Source organism: Mus pahari, chromosome 6, assembly GCF_900095145.1.
Source record: "Mus pahari chromosome 6, PAHARI_EIJ_v1.1, whole genome shotgun sequence".
NCBI lineage: Eukaryota > Metazoa > Chordata > Mammalia > Rodentia > Muridae > Mus > Mus pahari.
Genome location: NC_034595.1, coordinates 16304680 through 16327071, shown reverse-complemented (window position 1 = coordinate 16327071; position 22392 = coordinate 16304680). Strand labels below are relative to the sequence as shown.

The 22392-nt window shown below is 42.4% G+C and overlaps 2 protein-coding genes across 2 annotated transcripts in view; one reads left to right on the top strand and one right to left on the bottom strand.

The window, feature by feature from the left end:
• Positions 1–7138, top strand: part of Cdc26 (cell division cycle 26) — a 14339-nt gene extending 7201 nt beyond the window's left edge. The window contains exon 3 of the mRNA XM_021200904.2: positions 4018–7138. Within this exon, the coding sequence (XP_021056563.1) occupies positions 4018–4194 (177 nt within the window). The 3' untranslated portion in view covers positions 4195–7138. The remainder of the gene's footprint in view (positions 1–4017) is intronic.
• Positions 7139–7148: 10 nt separating this feature from the next.
• Slc31a1 (solute carrier family 31 member 1) overlaps positions 7149–22392 on the bottom strand; it is a 30369-nt gene continuing 15125 nt past the window's right edge. The window contains exons 2-5 of the mRNA XM_021200599.2: positions 12938–13135; positions 12488–12560; positions 10877–11045; positions 7149–10304 (exon numbers count right to left, since the gene is read on the bottom strand). Of these exons, the coding sequence (XP_021056258.2) occupies positions 10103–10304; positions 10877–11045; positions 12488–12560; positions 12938–13093 (600 nt within the window). The 5' untranslated portion in view covers positions 13094–13135 and the 3' untranslated portion in view covers positions 7149–10102. The remainder of the gene's footprint in view (positions 10305–10876; positions 11046–12487; positions 12561–12937; positions 13136–22392) is intronic.

Below are 22392 nucleotides of genomic sequence, written 5' to 3'. Positions count from 1 at the left end.
AAAAAAAAAAAAAAAAAAAAAAAAAAAAGGAAGGAAACTTTATCCTTAGTAATTACTACCAATCTGAGTTCTTAGGAAGCAAACAGCCATGGGCTGGGAAGACTGCACAGTGAGTGACACTTGCTGCCAAGTGTTCAATCTCAGGACTGAACAGTTTCATTAGTAGGATGTACGTGATAAGTGTAAGTTGTAGCTGTTGAGTTTTGAATTGAAATGAGAGCAACTACAAGTGGGATAGAGCCAATTGGTGTATAAAGTAGAAAGTAAAGTGACTTTCTTCGGGCCTGCCCCAACCCCCACATTACGACACAGAGACTTAGTAAGCTTTGAGCACTATTGGGGTGGGGGGGTAAATCTCAGCTTTTCAAACCTGACAGTACTTGCCTGGTGTTTGTCCCGCCCTGTGGTCTGTTACCTGTCTGTCTTAAGTCTCTTCTTGGCACCTGCTTCTTCATCTGTATCCCACTGGTGACTCTTTCTCAGAGTTCAGTCTCTTCAGAAGTCCTGCCTGCCCTCTCCCGTTGCTATAGGCCATCCTCTTTTTTATTCAAACCCATCAGAAGCGAGGGAGTGTTCACAAAATACGACCCAGGTGCTGAGCAACTGGAGGAAGAGATGGCCTGGATGTGGCAGATTCTTATATGTGGCAGAATCAGTGTCCGAGTAATACCAAGGCAGCCTTTGTACAGTGCACACAAACATCGATCCAATAGTAAGTGAGGGTGTTTGTGTTCTAAGATGCTTATGTGGAGGTCAGAGCACAACTTCTGGAGTTGGTCTCTCCCACCTTGTTGAAGCAGGGTCTCTTCCTGTTAATGTTGCATATACTTCAGGATAGCTTTGCCCATGAGCTTCTGGTGGGCTCTGCCTTCCAGCTTGTTGTTAGAGGAGTTGGTGCTACAGAGCTCCACCTATATGCAGTTTTGTTTTGTTTGTTCGTTTTAAAAACATATGGGTTCTGGGCCTTGAACTCAGATAATCAGGCTTGGGCAGCTAGCTTGCTGGCCAAGTTCCTTGTATTTGCTTCTTAAAGATAACCACTGGGAATTTTTCATATTTGGACACATTGTAGATTTTGGATTTTTGGCTTAGGGATGCTTTATCCCGGTAACTAATGCATAAGTTCCAAACTGTGAAAAAAACCCTCAGCCTCAAATATGTGAGGTCCCAAACACTTCAAAGAAGGGATCCTTCGCCTTGCCTTATTGGATTGACTGTTAATTAACTGATGTTGGGATTTGAGGAGTTAGTTTGCTAGTAGGTGGTATATAATTATCAACATAATTTCAGTGATCAGAGCCCGTAAGCTGTGCTCCCAGGAAAGAACTAGAGATAAAGCATCTATTGACATTTTAAAAAAAGAGTTATTGACATCCAATGCCATCTTTATAGTTAGGCAGTGGTAGCTATGGGAATTGTGTAGCCACTGGTGACTTGGAGCCACACCTCATTTGTGAAAGAAGGAAGCCAAATTCTCCCTCTGTATCCCATATTCAACTTGAATTGGAAAGGTTGAGTTCAGTCTCCAAATGACCATAAAATTAGTCTGGGCTCCTCACTGTTGCTACCACAGGAGGAAGAAGGATTGTGAATCAGAGGAACCAAGCCTTGATTGGTGAAACTTCATTGACCCAAGCTTTGAAGATACAGATGAGAGCTTAAGAGGATATTAGGAGGGCTGGTGAGATGGCTCAGTGGGTAAGAGCACCCGACTGCTCTTCCGAAGGTCCAGAGTTCAAATCCCAGCAACCACATGGTGGATCATAACCATCCATAACAAGATCTGATGCCCTCTTCTGGAGTGTCTGAAGACAGCTACAGTGTACTTACATATAATAAATAAATAAATCTTAAGAGGATATTAGAAGTGGGGCATACTTACAAATTGTCTGGTCTTGTGAAAGCCCCATGTTTATGGTCTTGTACATATATGTCTGTGTTTGCTTATCCACACCAGGTTGGTTGAGGCATAGAGTGGAACCAAAGAACCCTTTCAGGAGATGATTCTGTATGCCTTGTGCACATCAGAAGTGGAAATTTTTGTTGGTGATAGTAAAACAATATTCAGAAGCATGTACTGCTTTGAACTGTACAGCAAGATTGAAAGCAGTAGTTGTAAAAACGGTGGGGGAGGATTTGGCTCATAACTTGTTTCCGTTATCATTCAGTTGACTCAGAAATAACTCTGTTCATTGGCATCATTTTGACATGGCCCACTTTGAACAAGATGTACTCCACTGGATAGCAAGGGGGCTGTCGGGATGAATCTGGTGATCTTTCTAGGTTGTGAAGGGAACTTTGGATGTGCTGGAATAACTTTGGTCATGTTGGCAACTTTGGTAGAAGATGAGGCTACAGTGTCGAAGGTGGTGGTGCAGAGGTAGTCGTGGAGCAGGCTATGGTGGCTATATAGATTGTAAACAGAATTGGGATGTGGAACCTAAGGTAGATACAGTAGTGGTAGAATACATGATGACCCCAGTGAAGGGAAATTTGCCACTGGTATAATTACAGAATAATGAGAACTATCATGGCTTTGGACATCGGTCAAATCATAGACTAGGAAATAAGCAGTTTTAGTGCAGAAACTCAGGCAGGTGGTTGTGGCGATGTAGCATAATTCTGTTTTTTTTTTTTTAAAGTAAGATTTCACTATGTAGCCCAGGCTGGCCTTGAACATGTAATAGTAATAGTCAAGTAGCAAGAGTTCTGTTCTGGTTTTGTTTTTTTGACACAGGGTTTTTCTGTAGCCTTGGCAGTCCTGGACTCCACTCTGTAGATCAGGCTGGCCTCCATCTTAGAGATCTCCCTGCCTCTACCTTCCTAGTGTTGAGATTAAAGGCCTGCACCGCCATGCCTGGCAAGTAGCACAATTCTAAACAGAGCAGAGAAGGACTTCCATTCTTAGGCAAGAGTTGTCAGGAGAGCTATAGGGTTACTTAGGGACAGTCCAGCTACATGCCTTAAAGAAAGTCTAGGAAATCAGCCACAGAGGGAGTAACACCCATAACAGGAAGGTTTCTACAGTGTAAGCAGGAAACCCTTCTTGTTTAGAAGTCCCAAGCCACAAGTTGCAACAAGTGTGGTAACTGTTGACACATTGTGGTGCCAGCTGGATTGTCATCAAGGTCATCTGTCTATTGCAGATTTGTTTCTTTCTTGGTTTGTTTTGTTGTTTTGAAGCAGGTTTCTCTGTGTCGTCCTGGCTGTCCTGGAACTCACTTTATAGACCAAGCTGGCCTCAAACTCAGAGATCCACCTGCCTCTGCCTCTTGAGTGCTGAAATTAAAGGTGTGTGCCACCTCCTGGCTGTAGATTTTCTTTTCATTGCATCAGATTTATTACTTGGTGAATAGCAGTACTAGTAGTACCAAGAGGAAAGTTTTCAAAAAAAATTTCAAAACAAACCTAAAACCAACACAGGGACTGGGATATAGCACGGTGGTTGCTTACTTGCCTACAATTCATGAGGCTTGGATTCAACTCCTATTATCACCAAAATTTAAAAGCCAGAAGGAAGCCCCTCCACTCTGACCTATTGACAAGGTAGCATAATGTCCCTGTATATTGTGTCACTGTAGTCAGCATGGAACCAGTCTTCCGGGCTGTGGGCTTTTGGTGGCTGCTAGTCATGTTTACCATTTGTTCTCACTGACAGTAATATGCCGAAACAACTTTTGTTGCCCTTTATCTGCTATCTCCAACTGCAGGTTCCCTCTTGGCCTTTGTATCATACCCTAATTCCTCATACCCTCTTTCTGTGTTTGGCATTGGGGGCTTTCCCAATATAATCCAGAGTACTTTATGTTATAATTAATAGTTTACATGCCCGTTTGCCTTCTAGACTGTGACATCCCGGGATGTTGTGCTATATTTTCTACATTTGCATGTCCTTATCCTTGTTACTATCCTAAACTTGAGCTGTCAGCTTATTGTTTATTAGCCCAAATTCTAGCTAAACGTTTGTTAACTGAAAGAATGTTGTGCTGTATCCTAACTTTTTTTTTATACTTCCAGGCCCGTAAGAAGCAGAAGGAAGATGTGGAAGGTGTAGGAACCAGCGATGGTGAAGGAGTTGCTGGACTCAGCAATGACCCCAAAAGCCGGGAACAAATGATTAATGATCGAATTGGTTATAAACCCCAACTCAAGGGCAACAACCGCACATCTCAGTTCGGAAACTTTGAATTTTAGAGATGGATTCTCTTGCATGCCAGACCCCTGGGACAGAATACAATGATGACAGAAGTACCAACAAGATTTAGAGAATTAAGTGTGTGCAACGAAGCAGAATGTTTTCTGTCTCCTGCAGGGAGAGGTGACTTCTGTGTGAAATTACTGCTGTCCAACCTTTCTGATAGGCTGGAAGCCAAATTCTGGCTTGTTCCTGAAAAATTGGACTGCAGAAGGCTTACCTGATTTTTGTTTTTAAAAATAAATATATTTTTGGAAAAAATGTGAGACGTCCTTAAAGGCAGCAGCACTGCTAACCCCCAGCTCTGACAGGTAACTGCTACAAGTGACACCATCCTCCTGTCCTTATAAAAAGACCCCAGACCCTGAACACTTGCAGTTGATCCCCTGGACCGACTTAACGTGTTTATTCACTGTATGGTGACTGCTGACTATCCTTCAAGCATCAGAGATCCCAGATGAGTGTGCTCAGGCTGCAGTCCAGCACTTGGGAGGCTGAAGAAGGAATCTCAAAGAGTTGGAGGCTAGTCTGGGCTACAGAGCAAAACCCTGTCTCAAAATGTCAACCAAAGGAACCAAGACAAAGATCCCTGCCCTCATGGAGACTGGATTCAAATGATCATATTGTCAGAATCAAATTCACTTACAGGAAGGCTTTACACAGGGGGAAGCACAGTGAGAGATATTCTGTTCTTCACTTGGGACTTCACTCGCACAGCTCCCATCTGAGAGCTACTCTGGATACTTTCGCACCATGCCCTATTTTTACCACAAAACCCAGGGACAGAACCACCAGCCGTGGAAGCCAGAATATCTGGAATCAAGTTTCAAAGAAACTCCTTAGCTGGGATTTACCCAGGATTTTGGATAGCTCCTGAGTGATGTGAATGGGAAGGTAGAGACAGGGGGATGTATAGTTCCCTCTTCTGCTCTAAGCTTTTCTACAAAACCTTTATTCTAGTTTTATTGATGACTCCTAAGTCCTATTACCTTCCTGTATTAGAACACAATAAAACCCCCAAGACACAGGCTGTACATAGACCCTTATTATTGCAGCCTGCAAAGGCCTGACAGGGGGCCAAGGAAAGAAAGAGAGGGGTCTGCCTGCTTCGGTCCTTCACTGCAACTCCCCAGTAGGATTTCCCACAGTTGTTTTTGTGCCTCCCGCATGTCTTGCCTTTTGTACTGACAGCTGTCATGCAGAGGGCTGTGTGAGAGTGCTGAGTGATTCGTGAGGATTCTCTTAGTTCCTGAGAGGGCAGGCACACCATTCTGAGTTTGCAGATGTGAACCAGAGCTCAGCCACAAAGTGGAAGGTATGGGGCTGCCTGCTTTCCAAGCCCATGCTTCTTAAGGGCCTCAACTACATTGCTCTAAGTGTTCTCGGCTGAGACTTTAAGAAAGCAGTGTGTGGGGGAGAGAAGATTTTCTATTTTCAAGTTTCCAAGAATTTCTTCTATGCTTTCTTAACAGAATGAGACAGTTATTCATCAGTAGACCAGGACTTACTGCAATTGCTAATCTTTTTGGGCATACCTAAATTATATGTATCAATCCTGTGTTCCTTAGGCTCTGTTTGTTTCAGGACTACCAACACCTAGGAGGTTAGTCACTTTATTCAGAAGAGTGAGCTTTTTTTCCTGAAGCCTTCAGGTGTAATATAATCAGTACACAGTAAAAATGTAGTAAGGCTTGGGCGCCTGTCTTGTGTGGGATGCCTTATCTGTATTACTCTTAATTTAAATAGGTGCTAGTACACAGTAAAAATGTAGTAAGGCTTGGACGCCTGTCTTGTGTGGGATGCCTTATCTGTATTACTCTTAATTTAAATAGGTGCTAGTAATCCTTTGTGTGTATGCACATGCAGGGCATGCTAGGGACTGAACCTAGAGCTTAGAAAGGTGCACGAGGCAAGCTCTCAACCAACTGAGCTACACCCATAGCCATTTGTTTTTGCAACAGGGTCCCTCGATGGGCAGAATCCCAGGCCCACCTGCAATTATACCCACCCGCAGTCCTCTCTGACTTCATCTTCATAGCTGGTTCTGAGATCCCTGCTGCTACAGGGGGAGACAGAGAAGCTATGGAGTGTCTTTAAACACAGTACTCAAGTGTCAGGATTACACTTCATTCCCTTTGACTTACAGACCAGGTTGCTGGACTCTAGGATAGTAGAGGGCTCCAGTGGGGTATGTACCCTCCTCCTTCCCCTATATTCTAAGTGGCACACTCCCTTAGAATTCCCTCCCTTCTCTCTGCCACAGAGAAGCAGAGGTAGACTTATTGGTGTTAGGGCCCGAGCTCTCCGAGCCTCTCATGCTGCTGTCTATATTTTTATGGTATTAATAAACTTTTGGCCCAAAAGGAAAATGCACCTGTGTTTCCTTGAATCCCCAAATTGAAGACCTTTCACTAAGTAGTCCAGGTCTTTACTCATGATCTTCCTGCTTCAACCTGCCAAACACTGGAAGGACAGGTATGTGTCACCACACTTGACTATCAATGACTTTGAGATGGTTAGGATAGCAATTCCTAAGTGGTGTAGCAGATTTGAGCCCACTGTCCCCAAAGGCGATGTTTATCACAGTATGCTGAAAGATTGCAGGAGAGGTGATGATGGGCCATCGGGAAGACCATTAACAGTAATACTTGCCCTCTACAGGGATACTACAGGGATGGGCAAAGTCTGGCAGTGAGCCTCCTGGAAGCCAGTGCTCCCACCTAATGGCATGAACACAGGGGTTATGAATTACGGATGAAAGGAGGCAAAGGTTAGTTTTTGAACTTAAGAATTGCTCCTATACTGAAATATTTGCCACTAAGGTCATGCTGACCTTGTGGCAGGCACTAGATCAGCTTAAGAGTGGCAGGAGAGCAACAAGGCCATGCCATGGAAGAGACTGACGTCCCAGAACCAGCTTATTTGGACAGTGTGTAGACAGACATGCATAGAATCACAAAAATCAAAATATTTATTTTGTTTTCTTGCACACAACACTTAAACATTCCCATTACAGCAACCCTGCTCTCCGGGAGCTTACAGTCTCTGAGACAGTCAACGTGAATGTGGACCCAGTGATTAAGGCATTACATCAAATGCAGACCTGTTGTTTGGCTGTATCTTCTGAAGAGGCTGGAAAGGGCAGGCGCAAGATTAAATGGCATGATGGACACTCTGCCTCACTCTCCTGATTTCAATAAGGAACCCAATGCCACAGCCTGGAAGGGATTGTGGGACAACCCTACACAGGAGCGGTGAGGAGACTGATGGATGCTGAGGAGGTTCCTGATGTGGGCAGTGGCTGTTGAGTAGTCTTCCATCTCGGACTGCAGTTAGTGCCTAGGATCTGTAATCCTGTTAACCCTTTACCCAGCTTTATAGAAATTCCAGTGGAGCAACTGCTGCTTGAAGCAAACTTAAGACCTCTACTTGCTTTGTAAATAGAAAATTCTTATTAGGTAATTATAACCATAGCAATAGCCATGCTACTGCATCAGGATAGTGAGAGAGATGTTAAACACTAAGCTACCTGGGATAAAAGACAGATAGGGAAAAGTAGGGCAGGGGCTAAAGACACTCAGCTATAGCCTTCCCACACTTGAAAGGAGTAACTTAGATAAACACAAAGGCTGGGCATTAAAGTTCAGGAGGATGGGACTTACGTTTACCTCTGTTCTGCACTAACCACATTCTCTAGGATGCACTAACTCAGGATCTCAAGTTTAGGATTGCAGTAGACTATTTCTACGCGGAAGCTACCCCAAAGAACCACGTCAGACTGAGGTTTCTCTTGGTTTCGGATTCATAGCACCTTGTTCTTACAGGCCTTGGTTCTTTTCACCTCAGTGATAAGGTCCCGATTCTGATAGTTTATACATTATTTTTAGGGTGTTAGGGTTTAAACACAGGACCTGACATATGCTAGGTAAGTGATTCACATCAGAGCTGCATCTCAGCCCCTGAAAGGTGTTTTATAGCAGCTCATCTGGAGATTCTAGAGAGCACCAGGGTCACCACTAAGTGTGGTTTCTGAATTCCCCTGGGTTTATTATTTCTTGGCTTCTGAGATGACAGCAGGCTATTTGCACCTTAATGTTGGGCTGTCAGTACCTGTCATTCACTGCAGGATGAACTCAAGAGAAAAGCAAAGCTCTAAAGTTGATTTCTAAGATTTTTAGACCTTTTCTTGGTTCAAAGCCACCAAAGTACACATTCCTTGTTCTCTAATATGTAATTGGCACGCACAGAGGAGAAAGTACACACTTAAAAACTGAAACACTGGGCCAACAAGACAGCAGGTTTGTTTCTTCTGCTCTGAGGCACAACTGGATCTAGCACCAAAGAGGGCAGGATTTAACAGACCAGCATAGGAAGAATCACTTTAAAGAGGTAGTTTGGGAACAAGCCTGCATGTAGATTAATGATTGACAGAACATCCAATGAGATCCTTCATTGAGAAGGGGGTTTAGGCCACTGTAATCTATGTAAATCCCTGTAAATAATAAAGGTGGTCAAGTAGCATATGGGGACCTACATAGTGTACACTGAGAACAATTTGGCTATTGGTAGACACATGCCCCATGTCTCTCCAAACAAGGAAGCTTAGTTTATGCCTTTCTGATCTTTTGACTGGCTGACTCACACAGCAGAGCAAAGGTCTCTTAGCCTTCAGATAACTTTCAAGGAACCTTATATCTTTAAAAGTCAGGACTAGAGACTTCATATATGCTGACAAGTATACTTTGGCTGTAATCCCACACACTGTATGTGGGTATACATAAAACATATTTGGAAGTGAATAAATGTTTGTGGAATGATGAAGTATCGACCAGCAGCATTTAGATGTGACATGTGCCCAAGGCATACCACCTACTAACCAGCAATTCACATGTTCATTCCTGATACCAGGTAGCCCCACCCTCTGTCCCTTCTAGGTGCAGCTTTTCTAGTTTAATGCAGAGACTCTTAAGGACTGTCAGTAGAGCATCGCCTAGGAACTTAGAAATGCCAAACTTGGTAGTTCTGGGGTTGAGGTCCACCAAGTAGTGTCTTAACAAGCCCTCTGGGTGATTCTGAAGCACTGTCAAGTTTGAAAATCATAGGTTTTGAGGAACACACACAAACAATACAAACTCTTATTCAGTTGGGACAAACCAAGGTACTGAGTCAAAGTAAAATACTAATGGTTTTATTTAATAATCTCTATTTCTGTTGTCTTAAATTGATTGTCCTGTTTTTTTGATTGGCGAGTTCATTCTAATCAAACGTTAAATAGGAACACAAGTTGATGACTGAGCAGGAATACAGACTCATAGACTCTAGGCCTGTGTTTAGTCCCTACCCACTCTGCACACACTACACAGGTTTCAGTGTAACACATCACCCCTGGAGAGAGGAGCATGTGTCTCCCACTCACTGAGTAAGACTGGAGCTCATTTCTAGTGTGAGATTTAAGTCCCGGTTGGAAGAGATGCCCCTAATTGGCATCAATCCTGTTACAATCCTTTTTTAATCACTGACCCAGAACCCCACCTATCAAATATACATATCTGTTTAAAACAAAATGTACCCCACTCTCCCCGCAAATAAAACAAAACAAAACAAACAAACAAAAAACCCGGAGCAGTAAAAAGAAGCAGATAACAAAGTCTTTAACTAGGAAGCTACCCGGATTAGATAAGGCTCAGGATGATGAGGGAGAAGACATCTCACAGGTGACTTCCCAAGAGAAAAGTCAATCTCATCTTATTAGAAAAACCACTACTCAGAGGCTGTCAGCTAGGCTTCTATTCAGTAGGTGTGTATGTATAGACAGGAGAGAGAAGGGGTGATTGGAAAGGGAATCATGTCTTCCAGTCCCAAGATGCTTCCTACAGCAATTAATAAGGCCATATATGGAGTCTGATGTTAATGGCAGTGCTCTGTGATGTCCACCACCACTGCCTTCTTCCAGCTGAAGAGAAAGTATCCTGTCCCAGCCCCTGCTGCTACTGCAATGCATAGGTACCCATTGTAGGTCATGAAGATGAGCATGAGGAAGTAGCTGATGACTACCTGGATGATGTGCAGCACTGTCTGCAGGAGGTGGGGGAAGCTCAGCATCTGCTGCCTGGGGATAAGCAGAGAAGGAGAGTCAGACATGGGAGCCTGCAGGTCAGGAGAGCAGCCTCAGTTGGACTGCAGCATGGCTATCCTGCAAACTGACGTCCGCACGCCCACGCACATCTGTAAAGAACTTTTGATTCTCCTTGAGACAGGGTCTCATGAGCCCAAGCTGGTCTCAAATTCACTGTGTAGCCAAGGATAGCCTTGAATTCTGATCTCCAGCCTTCTCTAGTGCTGGGACTACAGGCATCCATCATGTCTGATTAGATTTAACTCTTGACAGGAAGGAATCAATCAAATTCTGCCATTCTTTTATATCTTAACTATGAGGTCTTAAAAAATGCCCATTACTACACAGCAAATATTTTAAGAACCAGATACTGTTAAACTTCTTTCAGAGTGACACTTGCAACACAGAACAAACATGTATGTGCTTTCGCAGGATCACAAATACCATAACCCACAACCTGGAACTTCTAAAGTTAGAATCACCAACTCCGGGAGAAAGAATACCTGCCTTATTACATTGCTAAGAGCTCTCTAGAATCTCCCTTTGGATCTGTTGCATCTTCTTACCCAACAGTTTTGTGTGTCTCCATTAGGATGGTTCCATTTGGTCCTGGGACAGGCATGGAATTGTAGCGAATGCTAACTTGAGACTTTCGAAGCAGACCCTCTCGGGCTATCTTGAGTCCTTCATAAAACATTGCTAGTAAAAACACTGCCACAAAGGCTCCAGCCATTTCTGAGGAAAAAAAGGACAGGACAGGAAAGGGGAGGGGAGGGGAGGAAGAGAGAAAAGAAGGAAGAGATAACATAGTACAGTCAAAACTTAGTGAGTGTACTGCTGGTCACACTGGCATTGGTCTATGATCCCAGTGCTCAGGAGGCTGGGGCAGAAAATGATAAGTACACAGTTAGCCTGTGCTACATGGCAAGGGACTGTTTCAAACCAAACCAAACAGAAAAAGCATCAGGCTCAGTTTGTGAATAAACTGCATGGTTGTGTTTCTACCCACTCAATGGAGCTGAGCCATTAACAGTCCCTGCCTCTGCTCACGATCATACTTTCTGATTATATACAGAATACCGAAAGAAGGAACAGCCAACTGTTGTTTTATTGTTTAACAGGGCTTTGTTGTGTAGCTCAGGTTGATCTTGACCTCCTGGAGGTTTTCCTGCCTCAGCGTCCTGAGCAATGGGATTAAAGGTGCACGCTATCACTCCAGCTAAAACAACTTGCTTTTACAAGTGCTGCATATTTTGAATAGGCATTTTAAGGGATTATGCATATATAGCTAAGCATTGATAAGATAAATGTATTTATAGTGTATTTATATAATACACTAACAGGACTAATGCTTTATCTTCCTCTTCCAAAAGCAAATTGGTTTATTTCCAAAATAAGTTTGGTACCTAATGCAGTTTAGGTGACTATTAAACTTATACAATTGCAGTTTAAATTTAAAGCATACCAATCTATGATAGATACAGAAAGATAAATGATAGCTACCTTAAAAGGAAGTGAGGCTCCATGATATGCCAAGCATCAGGGATATGGAAACCATCATTTGATGCAGCAGAGAAAGCACTGGTTTAGAGAGAGTTCTAGAAAGTATGGTCCTTGTTTTAGCTCTGAGATGCTAACTGTGTGATTCAGGGCACACCATTTCTACTACATGAGGGTTAGGTTTATCTGTAAACAGGTCGTTAGGAGACAAACACTGTTGTTTTTGGATGTAGCATCTATGTAGTCCTGGCTATCCTTGAATTCTATGAAGATTAGGCTGGCCTTGAACTCACAAAGATCTTCCTGCTTCTGCCTCTCAACTGCTGGGATTAAAGGTGTGTGCTCCCATACTTGGCAAGATCAACAGTTTTTAACCTTGGGTCACACTGTGATATTTGAATATGCTTATAGACTTAGGCCTAGGATCAGTAATTTAGCAAACAAGAAAAGGATTGAAAAAGATCTTTATCTGGCATTTTAATCATACATAAACTAAAGGAAGCTCACTGGAGGAGCAAAAATGTATCGCCTCTTCTGCCTAGGGTCTAGGAATTGTGATGTTATGTAGCACAACCATACAGACCCAGTGACAGGACAGAGAGGTGCCAGGTTTCCAAATCTACATCATCATCTCTCATGACACTGTCATCTTCAAAGGTTATCTGATGGTTACTCACCTCCAGGTGTGTTGATTACCAAACTGGAAAACAATAGGTTCACATTCTTAAAGTCAAAGTAGAAGGTCATAGGCTGCCAGAAAACCAAACAAGTCAGTTAGAGAAGGCTGAGGACCCTAATGGGAATATCTAAGAGACTGAGAACAGTTAAAGGATAAGAAGTAGGACTCGAAGCAGTGGGAGGCTTTACCACCTTGGCACTAAGAGTTCATTCCCCTGCTCCCAATCTCATGGCTTTCTCTTTTCTACACATAACACAAACACTAGGATTTAATTCAGGAAAAGGTGAATTTCAAAAGGATTAGAGAAGAAAGAATTGTAGAAAATGTTGGTTCTGGTGTCTCTCTGTAACAAGCTTGCCACATGAACACTGGTAAGTCACTAGACCCACAGGGGTGGGGTGTCTGCTGTGGTTTCCCTCTGCGGTAACCCCGAGTGTATGAGCCTTACCATCATCATCATCATGCTGTCCTCTCCGCCGTGGGAGTGTGAGGCCGAGGTGGTCGGGTGGTGGTGAGGTGGCATGGTAACGTTGTCGTCCGTGTGGTTCATCCCCATGTGGTGGTGCATCTCCATATGGTTCATCCCCATATGGTTCATTGCCATACGGTCAGTTTTCCAGAAAAAGATGAGATTCAGTGGAAAAGTCTTTCAAGAAAAACAATTATATATTAAGAACATAGAATTTTCTTGATAAATACTTTGTTTATACAGAATTTTGCCCAATGAACAAAAGCTCTCCTAGACGCACAGCAACTTGGACTAAGAATCACCTTTGAGAAGAAGGACCAAGGGCTTGTCCTAAAGGCTTGAAATACTGTTCCTTACTGTTCAGAGTTACTCCTCTAAGACACAGATTTAATGTGTATTTAATTTAAGGTAGAAAAAAACCAGTCTCTTCAGATGGCAGGAAATAGATAATTTGTAATAATGTATAAGTGTAAGCCATTAATAAAATGCAATTGCTCTAAGGCTGTTTAATCATAAACAACAGTAGATAAAAAGCCAAGACTTCAGATAAGTCTTCTAATTGGGGTGGTCTGTGTTTAACCGGGATGTTCAGATTCCACTTAGGCTTAGAGGACAATCAACTTAGAGCTCATTTAAATCTGGAGAAAGGCCTGTTGCTGCCTTAGGCAAAGAGTGTGCCCAGACTGCAGAGACAGTTTCAGCTGCACCAGGACATTAGAGTTAAGAACATGAAAAACAAGGTATAAATTGGATGAATATATTAAATTAGGTTTGGACAGTGCATATTCAGCCTTGTATCTTGCATCACGTTAATGCTTTTCTGCAGAGGTCAAAATGGGTCATGGGGCAGTAACTCCCATGGTTGCTGTGGAGGCTGGGGACTGGGGAGTTGGGATATATGTGCAGAGGGAGATTTTCATAAAATCTTTTTCTTTTTTTGGTTTTTCAAGACAAGGTTTCTCTGTGTAGCCCTGGCTGACCTGGAACTTCCTCTGTGGACCAGGCTGGCCCCAGCCTCTCAGGTGTGTCCCTTACCCCCTCTAAAAGCCTGTTTTTTCCCCTAAGTTTTATTTATTGTATGTGTATGAGTATTCTGCCTGTGTGTACGAGTGTGTATCATTTGTGTGCAGTGCCCATGGAGGCCATAGAGGATGCTGGATCCCCTGGAATTGGAGTTACAGATACATGTGAGCCACCAAGCGGAGTGCTGAGAATGGAGCCTGGGTCTTCTGCAAAATCACTAAGTTTGTTTAACCTCTGAGCTAACCACCAAGTTTGCTTAACCTCTGAGCCATCTGTCTACCTCCTGAAATCTCTTTATGTGTCCCACAACTCCAGTATGTAGAAGAAATTCAAAATAGGAACAGGGTATGGTGGTGTACACCTGTAACCATAGCACTCAGGAGATTGAGGGAGACAGATTCTGAGTTTGAGGCAATTGTAGGCTACACTGTGAGACCTGTCTCAAAAAAGTAAAGAAAATTCTAAATAGGTATCCATGAACTTGAGTCTGTGTATGCTTTTGATTACTCATCAGTCAAGCTCCTAGCAAGGGCCAAAGTCGGAGCTAAGTACCAGTGATCCACAACAAGTAAAGCAAAGCAGCTGATAAGGAGAGAAGCACTGAGGTGAGCAGGATAATCTTGGGACTGAAGCAGCACTTTGGAGGAGAGGCAGGGCGGCATGACATTGCTGAGCTGTACGGAGATGCTTCTCAGCCAGAACATTCACACCCAGGAAGCCACGTGTCCAACTCCAGAGCACAAAGGTGCAGCCTCCCCTCTCAATTCCTACCCACGACTCTATGGCAGCAGGCTTACAAAACACGCACAGGCGTGGTGGCGCATGCTTTTAATCCCAGCACTCGGGAGGCAGAGGCAGGTGGATTTCTGAGTTCGAGGCCAGCCTGGTCTACAAAGTGAGTTCCAGGACAGCCAGGGCTATACAGAGAAACCCTGTCTCGAAAAACCAAAACCAAACCAAACCAAACCAAACCAAACCAAAACAGGCACAGTTCTGTCACACAGGCAAGTTCTACTCTCAACTCCAGTAACTGTTATGCTAGACCCCACTTATCATTATAGAGTTGACAATGTATCTAGTCCCCTTAACACCATTGTCATGGTATTAAGTGGCTTTGCTCATGAAAATTTTATAATAAACACCAAGTAACAAAATATAATAGTGAGCCCACAGTCATGGGCCAGCAGTCAGCAGTTTCCCTTTAAAAAGGAACAGTGGGATTATTGGTTATAACATGATTCTGAAAATAAATGAAATGGCACCAGGATAAAAGGATCCAGAATGACTAATAAAAGGCTCACAAACAGAAGTTACAAATTTTATTTTCTTCCAGTATAAGGATGGAAGCTATAACAGAAAAGTACCAAAGATAATTTCATTCCCTGTTATCAACAGGAATCCAGGCCATGGAGAGGCAGTGAGCATTTTATTGGGTGCTGTTATTCCTATGAGGCCGAGGGAGATAAAGAAATGAACCAGGCAGTCTTTCCTTGGAGAAGAAAGAGTTGGAGAAGTTGAACACACACCTCATGACGTACTTCTTTAAAAGCAGGAACACAGCAACACAAGCTACTTGAGCCCCATATGTACCCTTGATTTCTTCAAACTCTGCCAACACTGCTTTTAGTAATAATAGCTGAAGACCTGGACGTTCCATTTTGTTTAAGCGCCATGTTCCAACTAGAGAGATCTATTCAATGGTAAACTATCAAAAACTCTTCAGACAGCCCAGTGGCCCAGGAACTCATACATTCATACGTTCAAAGCTCAAGAGAAGCTTTCAACTATGCACCTGCTCTGCAGCATCGTGTGTGTAGGGTACATTTCACATTCAAACACACCAGAGAAGAAAGCAGGAAGACAATCTGCTTGTTTTTCTTGTGTGGACAATGGACTTCTGTAATGGGAACCTTCTGCAAGGCTTACCCAGTGGTATCTGAATAGGGAGATACAGATTGGCCGAAATCAACAGTGTAGCTCAAACTTCAACTTGAAGTCCTTGTGCTCACTAAGCTTAGTCTGAGGATTGTAGCTCAGTGATACATCATTTGCTTAGCATGTGTGAGGGCTCTGAGTCTGAGATTAGGAAAAATCCAACAGAAGTATGTCAAACCAAATTTATATAAATTATACAATATATAATATTAATGCATAGTGGGAAGAACTTAGAAATTATTTATGAAAACATAATAAATAAGGGCTGGAGTTATAGCTCAGTGGCTGAGCACTTGCCCAGCACAAGGGAGGCCCTGTGCTCAATCAGCAGCATGGCAATTCATTAATTACTTGCTACTGTGTGGTACTGGGAATCAAACTTGGGTCCTCTGCAAGAGCAGCCAGTGATTTTAACCACTGAGCTCTCTCTCTAGTTCTCTCAAAATTTAGATAATAATAAATAAATGCTAGTCTATATTTTTTCTGCCAATTTAGCTTTTCAGTGATGTGCCATGTGTCTCGATAACCAACAGACACTATTATTAATCAATCAAATTGGATACACACACACACACACACACACACACGCACACACACACGCACACATACACACACATCTCAAAAATACTTAACCCATTCCCTGTACAACAGAAATTCTATTCATGGAAGGAAAATTAGTATTGTTGGTTTTCCAGTGATAGCTTTAAGTTGACCCAAACTTAGTTCATTCTAGAACAAAAATGGATGCTGACAGAATAATGAATTAGTCAGAACCCAGAGACCCACCAGGCTGGCTTAGTTCACAATCTGAATGGTTCAACCTCATAGTAACCCAGAGCTGTTCTGTTTGACTTATTCTTGCTTCTCAAACTTCATGGCAACTTGCTTTCTAAGAACTATTTTCTGTAATCTAACTCCACCCTTACCACCTCTTTCTAAGAACCCGATTCAAGGTCCACAAAGTAGCTGGTGTACATTTTATGGAATCGAGTTCTCCGTTAAAAAGTAATTAGTGGACTGAGCAGTGATGAGTAAGAGGCGGAACTTAAAATCTCTGCAATAAAGCAATTAATCAATGGGTTTCTGTTTGGACACTATATGGGTATATGGCAATTCCACACTAAAACTCAACTGTCCCTTTGCCCCTTATCTGCGATCATTTCATCAGGTTCACACATTATTTATAAAGAAGAACTAACAAAACATAGAACTTAAAAAACAAACAAAACCCCTGATTTTTACCTTCCAATCTGATAAAAACCCATTTGCAATATTGTTATGTTACTGGGCTTCTTATAAGCAGGTAGAGAGAGCAGAGATATTGTACTTTTATTTACATTGTTCCCCTCTCAGATTAAGCTAGTGTTCCTTTAATAGAATTCAAGTGGGACCCATATTAGAAAATCCCCTTTGATTTGGAAAATGCAGTAAAGGAACTTAACAGCAGGCATGTGGAAGTTCCTAAGCCTAGTGTAGACAACTTGTATTTTTATGGAAATACAAAACAGTCTAAGAACTGACAAAAACAAAACAAAATCATGCAGATTTTAAGGAACCTGGTCCATACAACAGCTAAGACATCGTTTTCTATTCAGCTTCTCATGAGTGTCTTATCTTAGAGGTGCCTGACCTTGGCTCTGCCCTTGACGGATCCCATCAGGTGGAGAAAGCTGCACTGACCGCTGGGGAGCCTGCTGTTCTTTCTGTGTTATCCTTTCCTGCACCTAAGCATTTGTATTCATACAAACAGCTTTCTTTCTATTATAATGCGTTCAGTTTACCCCTAAGAACTACCAGAAAAAGCAGTTTCCCCTCCCCTCTTACCTAAAAGATCCACTTGAGGCAGGCTGAGGCAGGTCATGGTACAGACCTGCAAACCCAGCACTTGGGAAGCAGGCTACAAGTTTCAGGACAGCCTGAGCTACATAAGGAGACCCACTCTCAGAAAGCTAAACCAAGCCAAGTAAAACAAAATACTTAAAAAGCTAGACTTCGGAAGTCCTGGAATCTCTAGCAAAATAAAAATGAGTTTGTGGACAGAAGCCAGAACATCAGCAAGAAAGCTAACTCCTGATGCACTGAGCATCAGCACTCGCTGTAATTTCTAACAGGTGAGCTCTACGCTTCACATTCTTTTATTTTCCTGCTATTACATAACGATGGGGGAGAACTACTCCCTTGGGATGATGGAATAGACCCACAAAGGCAATAAGGAAGTAGTCGGTCTGGCAGGCTGGCCCTCCTTCTAGCCCAGGCAGATGTAATCTAGAGTCTTAGACTTCTAGAGACTGCCTAGGTCTTTCCCAACTTTGATGATAAGGGGGATAAAGAAGGCTTTTATTCTTAAAACTGTAAGGGTTAAGTTTCCTTTTACATTGGTACAAACACAAACCAGACAATCAGCTTTCCTGCTTTTGGCAAAAAAAAAAAAAAAAAAAAAAAAAAAAAAAAAAAAAAAGATAGGAGTAACTCAAGGTCAAACACATTAAACCACAATAAACAGAGACTCATGCTATGGACTATGTCCATATGACCAAGTAAGCAGTTCAGCTGCACTGATAGATACTGCCTTGTAATGACCTGTATCAGGCAAGTAGATAGTCTGCGTACTGGCCAGACTCTGTGTCAAGTAACTTTCAAAACTTCCTTGTATGAAGGATTGATCTATCCTCTTATAGTCCACCTCTGAGGATGACTATAAGCAACTTTCCTATGGCTAAGTTTCAAAATTTCTTGATGGCTTTATGAAAATCAATCTCCCACCTTCATACACACACCCCTCCCTCAAGCTTTATATATTTAAAAAAGTTTCCCAATGAGCTGGTCCTGATGTTTTACGCCTTTAATCCCAGCACTTGGGAGGCAGAGGTAGGTAGATCTTTCTAAAATGGAGGCTAGCCTGGTCTACATAGTGAGGTCCATGCTATGTAGCCAGGGCTACATAGTGAGATCCCACCCCCACCAACCCCAAAGGTCCAAGTGAAACAATGCTTCAGTTTGACTCTCCAACATTTTGCTCAAAAAGGAATCATCTATAAATTCTCACCTGCTTCTCTTCACAGAACTGGTTAGGTTGGGCTAACAACTGATTTAGTGAATCTCTGAAGATTTTCAGCAATCACTCTCATTATGTTAGTTTTTCTTTCTTCCCCAGATGTCACAGTAAGCATTACTTCAGATAGTTCCTGCAGTCCCCGAAAGCACTTTTCACAGGGGTGGGGGCTGGGACCAGGCTGGGCCATTGTACACATTCAGGCAGCAGCAGAATTCTTGCCATTGAATTACTCATACATTAGGCTCCCAGGCTGCATCAAAAGGAACCAACCACCAGACACATAAAGGGGAAAACTACTTCAAACAATTAGACTTAAGAGCTTTCGTTTATGAGAGTGGCCAATAATCTTGGCAAACAAGAAATGCTGCATGGATTGACAAGTTTTTAAAATCATAAAGCAGCAGCTATCAATTAGTGGCTTTTCCTCCTGGAGGCTCTTGGCTAGGAATATATATTCAGCAGGACAGTAATTCAGCTGCCCTGAGACTCCAAATCTAATTCTGTCCACAGTGGAGAGCAAACCTGTGATCTGATTGTAATCAGAAAAAGACAAAAAAGCACTCTGTTTCCGGCTTTAGTTGAAGGTCACCTTATCGTGTCATGAGTTTCATCAGCCCACATCACTCCACCTTATTAAGTTGTTCAGACTGAACAAGCATGAATAGGAAACCTGTTGGGGCAAGACAGATGCTGGGGGCCTGACTGCATGAGGCACTGCATAGCGACTAAGGGCCCCCATTTATAAGAGAAAGCATGCTAATGTCAAATGGTGCTAATGCCCCTTGTCCAGTCCCTACATCACTTGTGTCTCTTGGGTTCAAACATGAATGAATAGAAGAACTACCACATAAGCAACAAAACAAAGGAGAGAAAAGAAGCTGTAACTAGTTTAAACATGATACATGATAATTAGTTTACTGTGAAAATTGTTTTGTACTTTAGAGCTCTATTTTCCTTAACTATAAAAATAAGACAGTATGTTATTAGTGGAGCCCTACCCAAAACTAAACCTTCACTCAACATTTCTGCTTGTATCTAGTAGAACAGATTGCCTCTACCATCCCTACTATTCACTTATGTCAGGGATCACCCCACTTTATTTATTTACCTTTCCATGTCCTACAGACCCAAGTAAATATAGGAAAGGGGACCTTTCAGGTAGGACTAGTCATCATCATCATCATCATCATCATTATTATTGTTGTTGTTGTTGTGGTGGTGGTGGTGGTGGGACTGAACCCAAAGCTTGTGTGAACTCTTATCATGGAACTACATTCTCCAGCCTGCAAGGTAAGCTTTTAATAGTTGGATGAATTAGAGGCAGGCGGATTTCTGAGTTCGAGGCCAGCCTGGTCTACAAAGTGAGTTCCAGGACAGCCAGGGCTATACAGAGAAACCCTGTCTTGAAAAAACAAAAAACAAAACAAAACAAAAACAAAAACCACCAAAACCAAACAAACAAAAAGAGTTGTCTGAATTAATCTCACTTCAACTATTTATTTCACAGAAGTCTACATGTTGACATGCAAATTTGAATATTTATATTTCTGGCCTAACTGGCTTGCCTTTACAGATAGATGGCTTTAAAAAAAATGTTTATTTTGATTGACAAATGTGAGGAGAGAGGATGATAATAAAATTCTTACTTGTTTCTAAAAGTTCAAGTGGGGGCTGGAAAGAAAGCTCAGCTGTCTTTCATTAAGAACACTGACTGTTCCTCCAAAGGCCCTGAGTTCAATTCCCAGCAACCACATGGTGGCTCACAACCATCTGTAATAGGATCTGATGCCCTCTTCTGGTATGTCTAAAAACAGCTATGGTGTACTCATATAAATATAATAAATAAATCTTTAAAGAAAAAAAAGTTCAAGTGGACTGAAATGCCAGCCCAGATCCCAGGAACTGAGCCTTGAAGGCCCTAAACCTTGACAAACAACACACAAATGTACAATAGAGGAAATTCAAGAACTGTCAGGTTAGATCAACTTAAAGTACATTCACTCTGTACATTTACTAAATAAATAGTTGCATAGAACTTGAAACAAACAGCATGTTAAAAAATCCTTTCTGGGGCTGGGTGTGGTGGTGCATATATGCCTCCCAACACTCAGGATGTGGAGACAGGCAGATCTTTGTGAGTTTGAGACCAGTCTGGTCTATTAAGTGAGTCCAGGACAGCCAGGGCTCTGTAACACAGAAAAGCCCTGTCTCAGAAAACAAAACAAAACAAAAAGGCTGGAAGAAGCGAGGTGCAGAGAGCCTCAGTGGTCTACTCATATACTCGTATACTCTCCTGTACTAGAGAGTGAGGCCCTTGGCCAGGAACCACAGATTTTCCTACCCAGCTCAGTCTCTGGAAGTGACAAGACCTTTTGGCTGGCCTTGGGGTTTTCACTATTGACAGCTCTGTTGCCACCTTTGTGCCTACATCAATCACTCTGTGCTCCAGCCTCAAATGTCCACCCTTCCAATGTCTTTGTGAAACAAGTCCTCCCTAGCTTCCAGCATCTACTTCTCAGACTACTACACATCTGTAAAACATGAGCCTTTTCCTGTAAGTCTAACTGGGGGCTAGGTGGCAACAAATCCCTAAACTGTCTTCATGACCTTTTCAATCTGTCCTTATTTCTGTCAGCGTGCTAACAGAATGGTGTAGAGAGAAGGCAGAAGAAACAGTTGACTGGAGGCATTACTCCAAAATTCCTTCTCACAACCACAAATATTTCAAACCACTTCTGTAGACATAATAATAATAATAGTTATTATTATTATTATTTTGAGATGCTAAGGAAAGAAGCCTGGTTTCAAGCAAGTAGGACCCCAAAGAATCAAATAAACTGGAAAAACCTTAGAAAAGTTACAGCATGGACTCATCTGTAAATATAGTAATTTTTAATAACTGCTCCAACACCTGTGGGGACATGTCAGGAAGGTGTATTGCTCCATTCCAGAAATATAAGCGAACTCTTCCAGCCAAGCCAAATACAGAAGATGCTCCACAGTGATCTGAATCGTGCTATTTGATGGTGATGGTGTTGGTCCAAGAACCAGCAGGCCAGGTTAAACTAGTATCTCAAGTCCAGGAGTTTCTCAAGCTGTGAACTGCTTTCTAGGCTGCAGTATGAGAAACTATTTCCCTCATGGTACACTGATTTTACCTGACTTTGTTCGGTCTGTGTCTGTCTCACTGTCTTCATATCTCAGTGTAATCCTCTTCACATGGGAATGAATCTCCCTCCCTCCCTCCCTCCCTCCCTCCCTCCCCTCTCCCCATTCTAATTCTCTCCACATGGACCTGTTTCACTAAGACAGATCTTAGCTTTTCTGAATGAATTTAGCATTTTGAAACTTGATTTTTTTTTTTGAATATGCCCTCTTGGAACTCCTTTTTCCCCCCTATATCTCCATTGGTCTAAATCCT